General features: G+C 43.9%; 1 protein-coding gene across 1 annotated transcript in view; it reads left to right on the top strand.

The window, feature by feature from the left end:
- Positions 1-10,678: 10,678 nt before the first annotated feature.
- Positions 10,679-10,750, top strand: part of T265_02750 (hypothetical protein) — a gene marked incomplete at both ends in the record, with an annotated part of 2,222 nt that continues 2,150 nt past the window's right edge. Inside the window, one exon of the mRNA XM_009167065.1 lies at positions 10,679-10,693. Coding sequence (XP_009165329.1) covers positions 10,679-10,693 — 15 coding nt within the window. The remainder of the gene's footprint in view (positions 10,694-10,750) is intronic.

The raw sequence follows: 10,750 nt of genomic DNA, 5'->3' as shown, positions 1-10,750 counted from the left end.
CACTCTGGTCATCTGGGTGTCGATAAAATGAAATCCCTTGCACGCTTGTCATGCTGGTGGCCGGAACCGGATGCTGATATCAATCATACTGCTAAGAATTGTGTTAAGTGTGTACATAAGATTCACAATAAGCCTTCACAGTGGCATCCGTGGCCAGTTACTTGTGAAGCATTTCAACGAGTTTATGCCGACTACTGTGGTCCTTTTCTCGGTAAATGTTAAGCTTTAATTGTTACTGACGCATATTCAAGTGGCCTGGCCTGAAATTTTTCTATGTCTCCAAGTGCCGAATTTACTCAGCAAGCATTGAGGAAAGTGTTCAGGCATGAAGGTGTACCTTTTGATCACGTCAACGACAACGACACACTTCACCGCCAAATTCCTCGAGTGATGGTTAGAAGGTCTTGGATTTAGACATTTATTTACTGCCCACTTAGTCGAATGGATTTGCTAAGAATTTTGCCCGAACACTAAAGTCTGCCATTATTTCACTCTCTCCTACTACTTTTGTGGAATTGGACCGTGGGATTGATAATTTTTTAATGCAATACAGAAACGCCGTTCATTCCGTTACTGGAAAGAGTCCCGCGTTTCTATTTAAATCTATCTTGCGTATAAGTCTTGACTGTGCCAAAACGGCCATTACATTTTTCAAAGGTAATGATTTACGACCTGCTACAGGAATAGTACTTTCGTCAAATGGCAAACGGATGGTCAGAGTCCTCGATTTGGATGATCTCTCTTGACATCGGAGACACATCGACCAGGTTGAGTTCAATACCAGGGGTCAATCTGTTAACGGCACTCCTGCTGTTTCAAATACTGATGAATTCTCTGTAGATGATCTTGTGGTATCCGAACAAAACGTTGTATCTGAAGAACGCACTACCTGTGAAGAGTCTGGAGTTTCCATTCCGAGAAGATCCGAAAGATTGTAGTCAAGACCACCACTGGACTATAAACATCCACATACTCATTCAAGGTGTGGTGGATGTGATGAACATGACTGATACTCTATTCATTGCTCTATTCATTATTCTCTTGTTTTAATATTCCATATGCTGTACATATTCACCAGTTCGAATACATACGTGCTGCTTGTTACGCCGGCCTGATTTCTGGATTTTTAGTTCGTCTGGTTATATAGATATACGTGCGAAACTTAATTCTCACAACCGTTGTAGCAATTGAGACCATTTTTTTAGTATACTGTTGCTCTCGCATGCTCGTTTTTCATTCATACTCACGTTTTCCTAGTAAATTCAGAAGCACGGTCTTTTCTTGGGGCACGTCCGTAACTACCTGTGGACTTCTTTGATAAGTTCATCTCCCAGAATTATACTGCGAGCAACCAAAATCTGGTTCAGTGATCAGTAACCGGGATTATACCATTACCATCTTGCAAGTATGTAGGTCTTTACAACATAGTTTCTTAGTTCCTTCAGCAGTAATATTCTGGTCTATCACATGAGATTAGCTACTATACAGAAGAGGTAGAGAAAACTATCAGGCCGTTTAAGGGCGAAGTAGAGATTGGCGTGAACTTCAATATCCAACTAAATTACCGCCGAGATCAGAGAACGCACTTTCCCCACAAGTTTTCTGGAAAAGGCTGACTGACCGGATAGTGTTCTTTTTACAGGGATTAAGGCTGCAGAACTGCCAAGAGAAAAGCTACCGAGCTGGGAGGGAAAACATGAAAATGCTGAGAAGAGTTCCGCGTGTAGTGGTCTGGCTACCCAATAAGTTAGTTTACCAGGAGTGTGTGGCAAAGAAATAAAAATAATCACGCTAGGTTGGCTATGCAAAAATAAAGAGATCAGATGGAACAGACTCACTAACAATTGTTTCCTTTAAAATAGTTCGTCGTTGGCCCAGGTCAGCGAATACACAATAATCCAATTATGTTGGTCCAGAGATTTGCTTCTGAACAGTTCCCACATATAATAGATTCCGAAGATGTCTGAAATGTTTTGGTACCAGAGTTAGTAGATGAGACTCGCGAATGACCGCTGCAAGCGCGAGCGAAATCAGAAGAGAGAGTCGAAGCACGTGACCTATTATGAGAAATTGTACAAGTGCGCGTTTTTGTAGTTTTTCGTATTCAAACAAAAAACGATTACGCAGTTGATGAAATACGTGGTGTTATAATGGAAGTAAAATAAAGGTACAAAACGCCACACGTGTATCTCTCCTGCTGTGTCATTTTCCTATCATTCTTTTACCCGAATCCTGAAGCTGGAGCATAAGAACTAGCAGCAGTAATGGTTATTCTAAACGAACACGTGTGGAGGGCTGGGTTTAACGCAGATATATTTTTCTTAACTTTGGCACCCTGAAATTGCTCAAAAAGAGCAATTAAACTTACCGTCTTGCCGTCAACCAGCGAATTGTTTGCATTTAACACGCCTTTGCAAGGGCAGTTGTGTATCAATCTGCTATAACTTTTAGGTGATAAAAACAAAGGGCTTAGCGAAAGGGTAGTTGTAATCTGGTATTCAAATTTTCGGGAATCCATTGGAGCGATTAAAAATTGGAGAAGATGGAGAATGTTCCCTCAAACCACAGAGACTAGAGACCGGCAGAGATCAGATGACGCCTCTGTGTTTATGCGGGTTGTACAAAGGTAGTGGGCGGTCGATGTGCGAAGCGTCTTCGGAAGGACAATAGGGGGTTTGTAAAATATGAAATGCCACCAATACTTTTCCAGTGCTGATCTATCAGAAAAGGGATACAGAGGAGCCTCGTCTAGGCTAAATAATTCAGTCAGTAGAATTTCTACAAGGAACGCGTTAGAACTAAGTCATTTAGGAATAAAAAGCACCAATGTGCCTGAAGTTCACTTCAGGTCCTGCCGCAGCAAAGCGTTCAAAGTTTGCTCAGCTCTTATTGCACCAGCGTCTATTTTTTCTTACCAGAATCAGGTATCTCAGGACTTTATTTCTTAGGCAGGGTGGTCCAAAGATTTTAGAAAGTTTGATGGCACCTCACACGTTTCCTCATTGCTTCTGGTGAAAGTGACCATAAAAGTGAAATAGGGAAGCTTAGCCTCTCACCAATGAACCGTAGAAGGCCCGGAGTTGAACTTACTGAGGTTGTCAAAACCGTGGGAGGACAGACAAACATGAAGGGCAACATACAATCAGGGAGAGCTGCAAGCACCGTAGCAGAATACAGCTTTTTTCTCGTTAATCATAATATTTCCCACAGAAAAGTTGTTAAATCATTTTAAAAAACTGACAATTTAGAAAAATATTACTATTAGCTCTAAGCTTTCGATCGTCCAGTGCTGGTCAGCCTTTTTCTTCTCCCAGTCCGAGGAAGAGAGCCTCTAACTACGTACACCACTGCGGATGAAACCAGTAAGCAATGTTACGCTTTAAATTTTTCATCGTTCGTCTACCTTAAGGCTCTATAGTCAAGCGGAATTTCTCCTCTGATCTGCATCTACTTGAATCGTTTTCTCTCTCCCTTTTGACGGATGGCCTTAAAAATTTTTGAATAATAAAAGAAACGTGGATGTCTGGAACGTTGTAGTCAACTGTTGGCTAGAGGCTGAGCACGCAGCTCCACGCGGCGAACACACACCAGCGTACAAGAACTATTGTTCTGGTAAGTTTCACAACCGCTGTTTTGTTCACTCTGGCTGGTCCCCGGTCTACACACATGGTGCTCCAAATGGAGGAAAATTATCTATAACCCTGCATCAGCCTGGCAATATCTATCAGTCTCCTTGCGTGACTCAGATCAAGCTGCCACTGATATGCTTATCTCCTCTCCGATTGAGACATCCTATATGAGCGTTACGGGACTCTCCATAAACCGAAGGATGTCACTGAAATGTTGGCATGGCACTGCCATACACAGACTGATAGCACTCCCGCAATGATTTTCTTCAGAATCCGCAAACTCCCCCCACTCGAGCCTGTAGTTGCAACTACGAGCAAATTCTTCACCCGGCCTCAACCACCCCCGGAACGGGTTCATTCTAACCCGATGTAACTTCCGGTCGAATATAACCAACATGCTGCAATTTCGGTTTGCTTCTTCCACAAGTTGAATTCCACAGTGATCCCGATAGCACTCCCGCAATGATTTTCTTCAGAATCCGCAAACTCTCCCCACTCGAGCCTGTAGTTGCAACTACGAGCAAATTCTTCACCCGGCCTCAACCACCCCCGGAACGGGTTCATTCTAACCCGATGTAACTTCCGGTCGAATATAACCAACATGCTGCAATTTCGGTTTGCTTCTTCCACAAGTTGAATTCCACATACAGTGATCCCTTGGCCCTATGTAGTAGCGCTATCTTCCCATCGAACGTATCCTTTATACCTGAATTCCCTACAGAAGTGGTATCAGTGGGTTTAATTAGTTTCAGGTTCAACCATATTTTTGAAAAAAAATTGCCATTTGATTCCACTTCGAATTATTCCATCTCCATTTTTGGGGACCCATTAACCGCACAATACTCTTAGCTGCAAGTCCTTTATAAGTGAATTGAAACTTTTGGCACCTAAATCTTGCATTTTGTCGCGTATGTGCTCACATCAAAAACCATCATAATCCACTTTCATATATTTTCAGCTCGCCAAATTTCATTGTAAACTGAAGCAATCATAGCTCTGGCGGAAACGTCTAGTGGAGTATACTCCTAGTGTCGCTCAGCTCCCGTGATGCCCAAATAAGGCTCAAACGTTTGGAGCAGTACTATTGCCCGGTAGCTTCATTCCATCCGGGAGACGTCATAACTTTCGAAAATTCAATTTTATTGTGCGAATAATGGGTTCCCCATTTTTGCTTTTTGTGACTGTGGCAATTTGCTCACCGCACTCACGGCCGGCAACGGTTCTCACTTTCAGTTCATGACAGCTGGCTTCATCCTTGAACTAGTCGCATCTCATGCCTACTGTCCTAGGTTTTTTCAGCTCTCGCAGCTGCGGTGACTTTTTATGTGATAAGCAAGCTTTTTGTTCCTGCCTCCCTTACCGTTGTGTTGTTGGCTGGCGTGTTCAAATTGCAACCAACCGATCATGCCTCGGTCAGTATGTGCCTCACAATATAGGAAAATAACCCATCATTGTTAGCATTGGTAGCAGATGGTGGCGTTTATATGGCAATCTGACGACCCAGAATGTTCCAGAAAGCGAGCTGAGTATTGTATTTCCCTAGCTAGCCACTTAATATAATAGTGCGTTTTCAAACCAATGTGTTCTCCGTCAAGGCCAAGATTTATTTGCAAGCAAACACTATTATCGTGTCGTAGCTTGGCTAGAGATCTGTGGCGAAAGTAAGAATCCAGCCCTAAAATTTCGGCCTGCTCTTGTACTGCGTCACGACGCAGTGTGTACTAGGGGAAGGGCAACCTTCAATAAACTCGTTCTTCTGTCACTATCTTGTGAGTAGTCACCTGTTCTGACAAGAGGCCGGGACCATAACAACAAAAACTCCGCAAAATATACAAAAAAAATCCAAAACACGAAAATCGTATGACTGTCCCTCTACAGTCTCTAGTTATTATGTTTCTTGCTTCTCTAACAAGACAAACCAGCCTGGTAACTGATCAAACCCGACTATTGAGAACCTAGTATGATTCACCTTTTGCAACGTAGAGCTATGCTGCCAGCAAACATTACTCAAATACTTCCATGCTGATAGCAAGCGGTACAGAAGTAAACTCATCTGAAGGGCAAGGGTTATCATAAATTACAGCCTTACGCTCTTGACACCTAGTGCGAGTTTTCCGTAAATAATGGAACTGAATACAGCGGTGATCTTCCGGAAAACCTATTATCTGGGTCCGAAGAGATGATAAAGTGTCTGTCTAGTGGAGCATTAGAGACACTGCCAAATTTAGTTACAGAAGTGGCACCTCTTCACAGTTTGAGGCCATGAGTACAGTCCTGACAGGCTGCACAAGTTCTGGCAAGTTCCACAACAATTTGAATAAATCATTACAGCTGGAGACCTACGTGCAGCGCCCCCAAACTGTACACGATCTACGCTCTACCGTAAGTGACGATATCTCGATGGACGATACACGCACGAGACAAAATCAAGCAAGCGACTGGCTGGAGCAAGTCACGTGACCCATACCCGAGCACATGATTGTTTCAACCAGGCTTGTCAGCTTAACAGAAGTTTCATCTAATGGTTATTCCTGCTCGGTGGCATAGTGAGGGAGGGACAATGAGGCCTAAAGATCGGAATGTTCGCGGTCCGAAGCCGAGGATCGCCGTCTGACCTATTTTTGAACCTTCCCTTTAGTGAGTTTTTGCACAAAACACTATCACTAAAATTTTCGCTGATGTATGAATACAGCATCAAGATTATGATTAGATAGTATGAAAGAGAAACTTTCCAGCGTAATAAGTCCTGGATATGCTGTTAATTTTGACTCGAGAAATCCAAAAACCCTAAGGTTGACTACCTGCCAAATATTTATCAAGAAAAGTGGCTTGGCTGGTCACAAAAGGAGTGTGCGAGGACAGAGAGGCCGATAGATGGTGGCTTAGGGCTAGTAAATACGTTTTGTAAAGTTAAGATCACGTGTTTACCCTATAAACTTTATACTGTACATGTCTTACTCAGAGAAGCAGAGATTTGGAAGCAATCCTCCAAATTGTTTCCACTACTTCCTCGCTTCCTTCGACAACTCAACCTTCTTTCAATTTTGCGCTTCAGGCACTTAACTCGGTTTTCTCTTGGTTTGTGCACAAATGCAATTTGAAGGCATGCGCTTTCTATTTTGTGCACAGCTCACTAATCAGAACACTGGCTTGCGCGTGAGTATGTCCGATATCTCATTACGATTAAATACCTTTTCCAACTCGAGATCTTTGATGACCTTGAAGATCTACTCACCTAAGCAAATCATCCATACGAAGGTCAAACCCTTAAAACTTGTGAGCTAAAGATTTGCAAGACCACTGACTTCCTAAATCAAGGAAACTTGGTGACTCCGCAATCAACCCTCATTCCCAGCTGGTAAACAATCATCGGACAATTTAATAGACAATAAGGTGGTCCAAATTTTAGACTGCAACCGAAGCGCAAAAGCCGTAGACTTTTTGCGTGTTAACAACGCTGAGGCAAAGGGTCGAGACACATGTACCCGGGAGCGCTACAATCAAAACCGCCATCTGGAATACATATATGTTTATGACCGTACATACGAACAAAGATAACTTCGGACTAATGGGCCCGACTTCATCGGGCATTTCGCTTTAGCATGCGGATTTGGCCTATGTGTTTATTTCAAACAAAAACATTGACCATCCAAATAAACAGCGGTGCATCAATGTTAAAACTGCAGCCTTTAACCTGGTTTCATCCGGTTTACCGACCTCCTGCACTGGGATTGCATGCTCTCATGAATGCCGCGCGGTTCGTTTTCCTTAGATGGGAGGTTTGAGTTCATTTCAGACAAGAACTCAAAAACAGACTGAATCAATCTGTCATGAGCACACATCCAGATTTCAGTGATTCGAAATCTTTAAAGGTCGAACTGCTGAGTGTTGCCCTTGAAAGATACCTCCGGCTGCCAAGCGGGGGATATTCGTCACAAAAAAGGGATTCCTTTGCATTGAATATGAATTACGGTGTGTGGTGAGGAATTTCGGGTATGCGTTCCTTACAGATTTCTGAAATTTTGTAAACAATCAAATGAGACGTGAGCTTGTGGCATCGTATACACCATTAGGAAACGATTAAAGTCTGTATTGCAGATCTTGCACAAGGCCTCCAGACAACCGGTGGAAAATCGGACAAGCAAACTGGCCACAAGGTGGTTGACAAACCACTTATTTGAATATGCCACCTTCTAGAGAATTGTCTGTATACAAACTGCATAAAGTAAAGGTCTAGCCACTGGTATGCTGGCGGTATTCCTGGGTGCCATTCAGAACGCAGCACTGATTAGTTTAATTTTCCCCGTCTGTGTTTCGTTCTCCCCCGACTTTTAGTGGCTTGCGTCAGTCTGCTCTGATTAATTGAGCGCTGACTGAAACAGGTAAAGTGCTCTGCTTGAAGGATACTACCTTGGGCTTACTTTCACTTGAGCACCTGAAATTACCGGAATGATTATTAGGCGGGATTCTAAAGGTATTTAGGCAACTGTTGCTGAATATTCCTATTTTAACGTGTTGCAGTTTTTTATTCTATCTTGCCCTCTACGACATTGCATTTGATTTTATCGACGACCAGGCACGACAACTGAGGATCGTTTTAAAAGGTACCATATTGTGGGCACACAGCATTTATGGTATTCATCCTGTTGCCTAATGGTGGATAAATTCATTTTTGGCTTTAATAAATTTAAAGCATGAGTGAGCCGGCCGCTGTGAACCCTAAACAAACGTGTCCGGGTAAACTCCACAACTCTGAAAGATGCCTGGGGTATAAATCATTTACGTAAAAAACAAAAAAGCTCAAACATGGTTGTTCGTCGTGTCCGGGCTACCAAACTTGAAGCAAAGTTGCCTGAGATGCGCCCAAAATCTTTGCTTGCTACTAAGAATGGGGTCTTTCTTATTGCACTGCAGTTACATTACAGTCAATCCGGATACAGAGGAGTGGTGTTTAGTGACCGCTATTCACAAGGAAACTTGGGAACAAACAAAAAGTGGGAGGTTTACACCGAGGCGTCCTGGTTTGGTGCTAGCTCTGATGTGGATTTCAAAGCACTATTGTCTTCAGTCACTCTAACCCAATGAAAATGGAAAATTTTCCATGCATGCTATCCGTTTACTTCTGCGAAATACACGCTTGGACAACCCGTTTGGTGCCCGTTCGCATAAAGTATGGTCAAGGCAATTTCATCATGTTTTCGGGTATGGACGGTTTGCATTCAAATGTTTATAGTTTTTAGTTGTGATGACAGAACAACCGAAGCATGAAGCCTTTCGATGATGATTTCAGTGCTCAAAAAATGAACAGGAGTATAGCGCAAAAACGATTGGGGCGACGGCTAGGCATCTTTGAAGGTGGTGACTGGTGTCATTCTGGGGATGATCATCCATTGTGAAACTCACATTTGCAGGAATCAAGCTTAACTCCGCCCCACGCTACAATGCACCAGCCCTACCTTTATTTGCAGACAGTTCTTGCAAATCTTTATCTCCCAAAAGTATGACAATGATCGTTCCTATTGATCTGGAGGTTTTTATCACCCAACCGGTTGCCTGGTCATGACGAGTATTCTTTCTAGTACAGCACGTAACCTTCTATCGGCTTTTACAAATATACCCCGGGTACTTTCCTGAGTTCGACACATCAACGGACGCAAATCGAGGTTGACCACCCTGTTTTCTGCTTCAGCCTTCAGATCTATGAAGCTGCTTTCTCTGTAGCGGTGTATGAAGCCTCAGGGACTGAATGTCCACCGAAAGGTGCGCTAGCGAAATCGCCGTTCCAGGATAAGAAGAACGGAAGCACGAACCACCTCGCTGAACGGGGCGCCATGCACCTGACATCTGGAAAGTTTGACGGTTGGTGGAACGTCGGGGCAAACAAGGCACAGGTTGCGTGTATATTGACGTATCTGTCTCATCAGACACATGCACTAGCCCCGATAGGACAGCGGAAGACAACTTCACTCCCGAGATCAGATGAAGACAAGCAAGCTTTACACACCAGTAACATTTGTGTCGTCATTGTGATATTCGTTCGGCCGTCGAGGTTAAAATGTGCACCGTCACAACGCTCTGGCGAAGACAACTCCTGTGTGGTGATACTTCAACTCCAACGTTCGGCCATCGCGCTGCTAATTTAGCGTTTCATCGCGGCGGGTTGAGGGCCCGGATGACATTGTGTTTTCAAGGATGCAGAGGTAGGGAGATTTAGCGCCGCTGATGGATCGTTGGGCGGCTGCCTTGAAATGGAATGGACTAGTACAAACGATGGTGAGCGTATACGCCGCCGCCTATTGACAAAAATTTTTCTTTCGGTACTCCTTTTTCGGATAATTAAGGATGACCGTTAAAGTGGCGCCCTGTCGTGCGGTAGATTGCCTACGGAGGTCAACCTCATTACCTTTGATTGTAGGAGAAGTGGGTCCTCACCCGTTTTTGGAATACTTAAATGAATTCTGACCAAGTGTATATCCATCCCTGCCTCTCGAGGCTTCGCGAAATCGTCACGCCCCACCAGACCATTGAGTAGCGTCCGGAATCAAAGTTAAGCAAGGTCTAAAAAGCCAACATATAGATACATATAAGGTAACACATCCCATGAATTTGAAGTTTTCTGGGAGATGTGTTCTGCATCATTGCAAGATTCTGAGGTTCTTGCCTGCGGAGCAGTGCAACATGTAGATGCAAGTGTTCAACCGGAACACTCAAGCAGGACCGCATATTGGATTCACAAACGAAGAAACAAGGAACTCCTCGGAGTCAAATCAATAAAAGTCACAACCCGGAACTCGGGAGAAAAAAGGCCACTTCAACATCGACCAGACCACGACGACGAGGGATTCCAAGCTAAAGGGTCACGTGAGCATCGGCGAAAGAGGACACGTGATAAAAGAACAACCAATGGAACCGCCCCACCGAATAACTGATCGCGGTCAAAGGTCACCCCCGGCTACCAGCACGCATATCAACACACACGTGACACTTCTCGACGCGCAACCACTAACCCACCGCTACGCACAACTACGCTCCCTAATAACGCACTGATGATGTCACCTCCAATGGTGATGAAACGTTTGCAATCAAATTGCCCAACTCAGCGAACAAGCCGACGACCATCT

The sequence above is a fragment of the Opisthorchis viverrini genome (genome assembly GCF_000715545.1).
Source record: "Opisthorchis viverrini unplaced genomic scaffold opera_v5_35, whole genome shotgun sequence".
In the NCBI taxonomy this organism is placed as follows: Eukaryota; Metazoa; Platyhelminthes; class Trematoda; order Opisthorchiida; family Opisthorchiidae; genus Opisthorchis; species Opisthorchis viverrini.
This window is presented reverse-complemented; position numbering and strand designations above follow the sequence as displayed.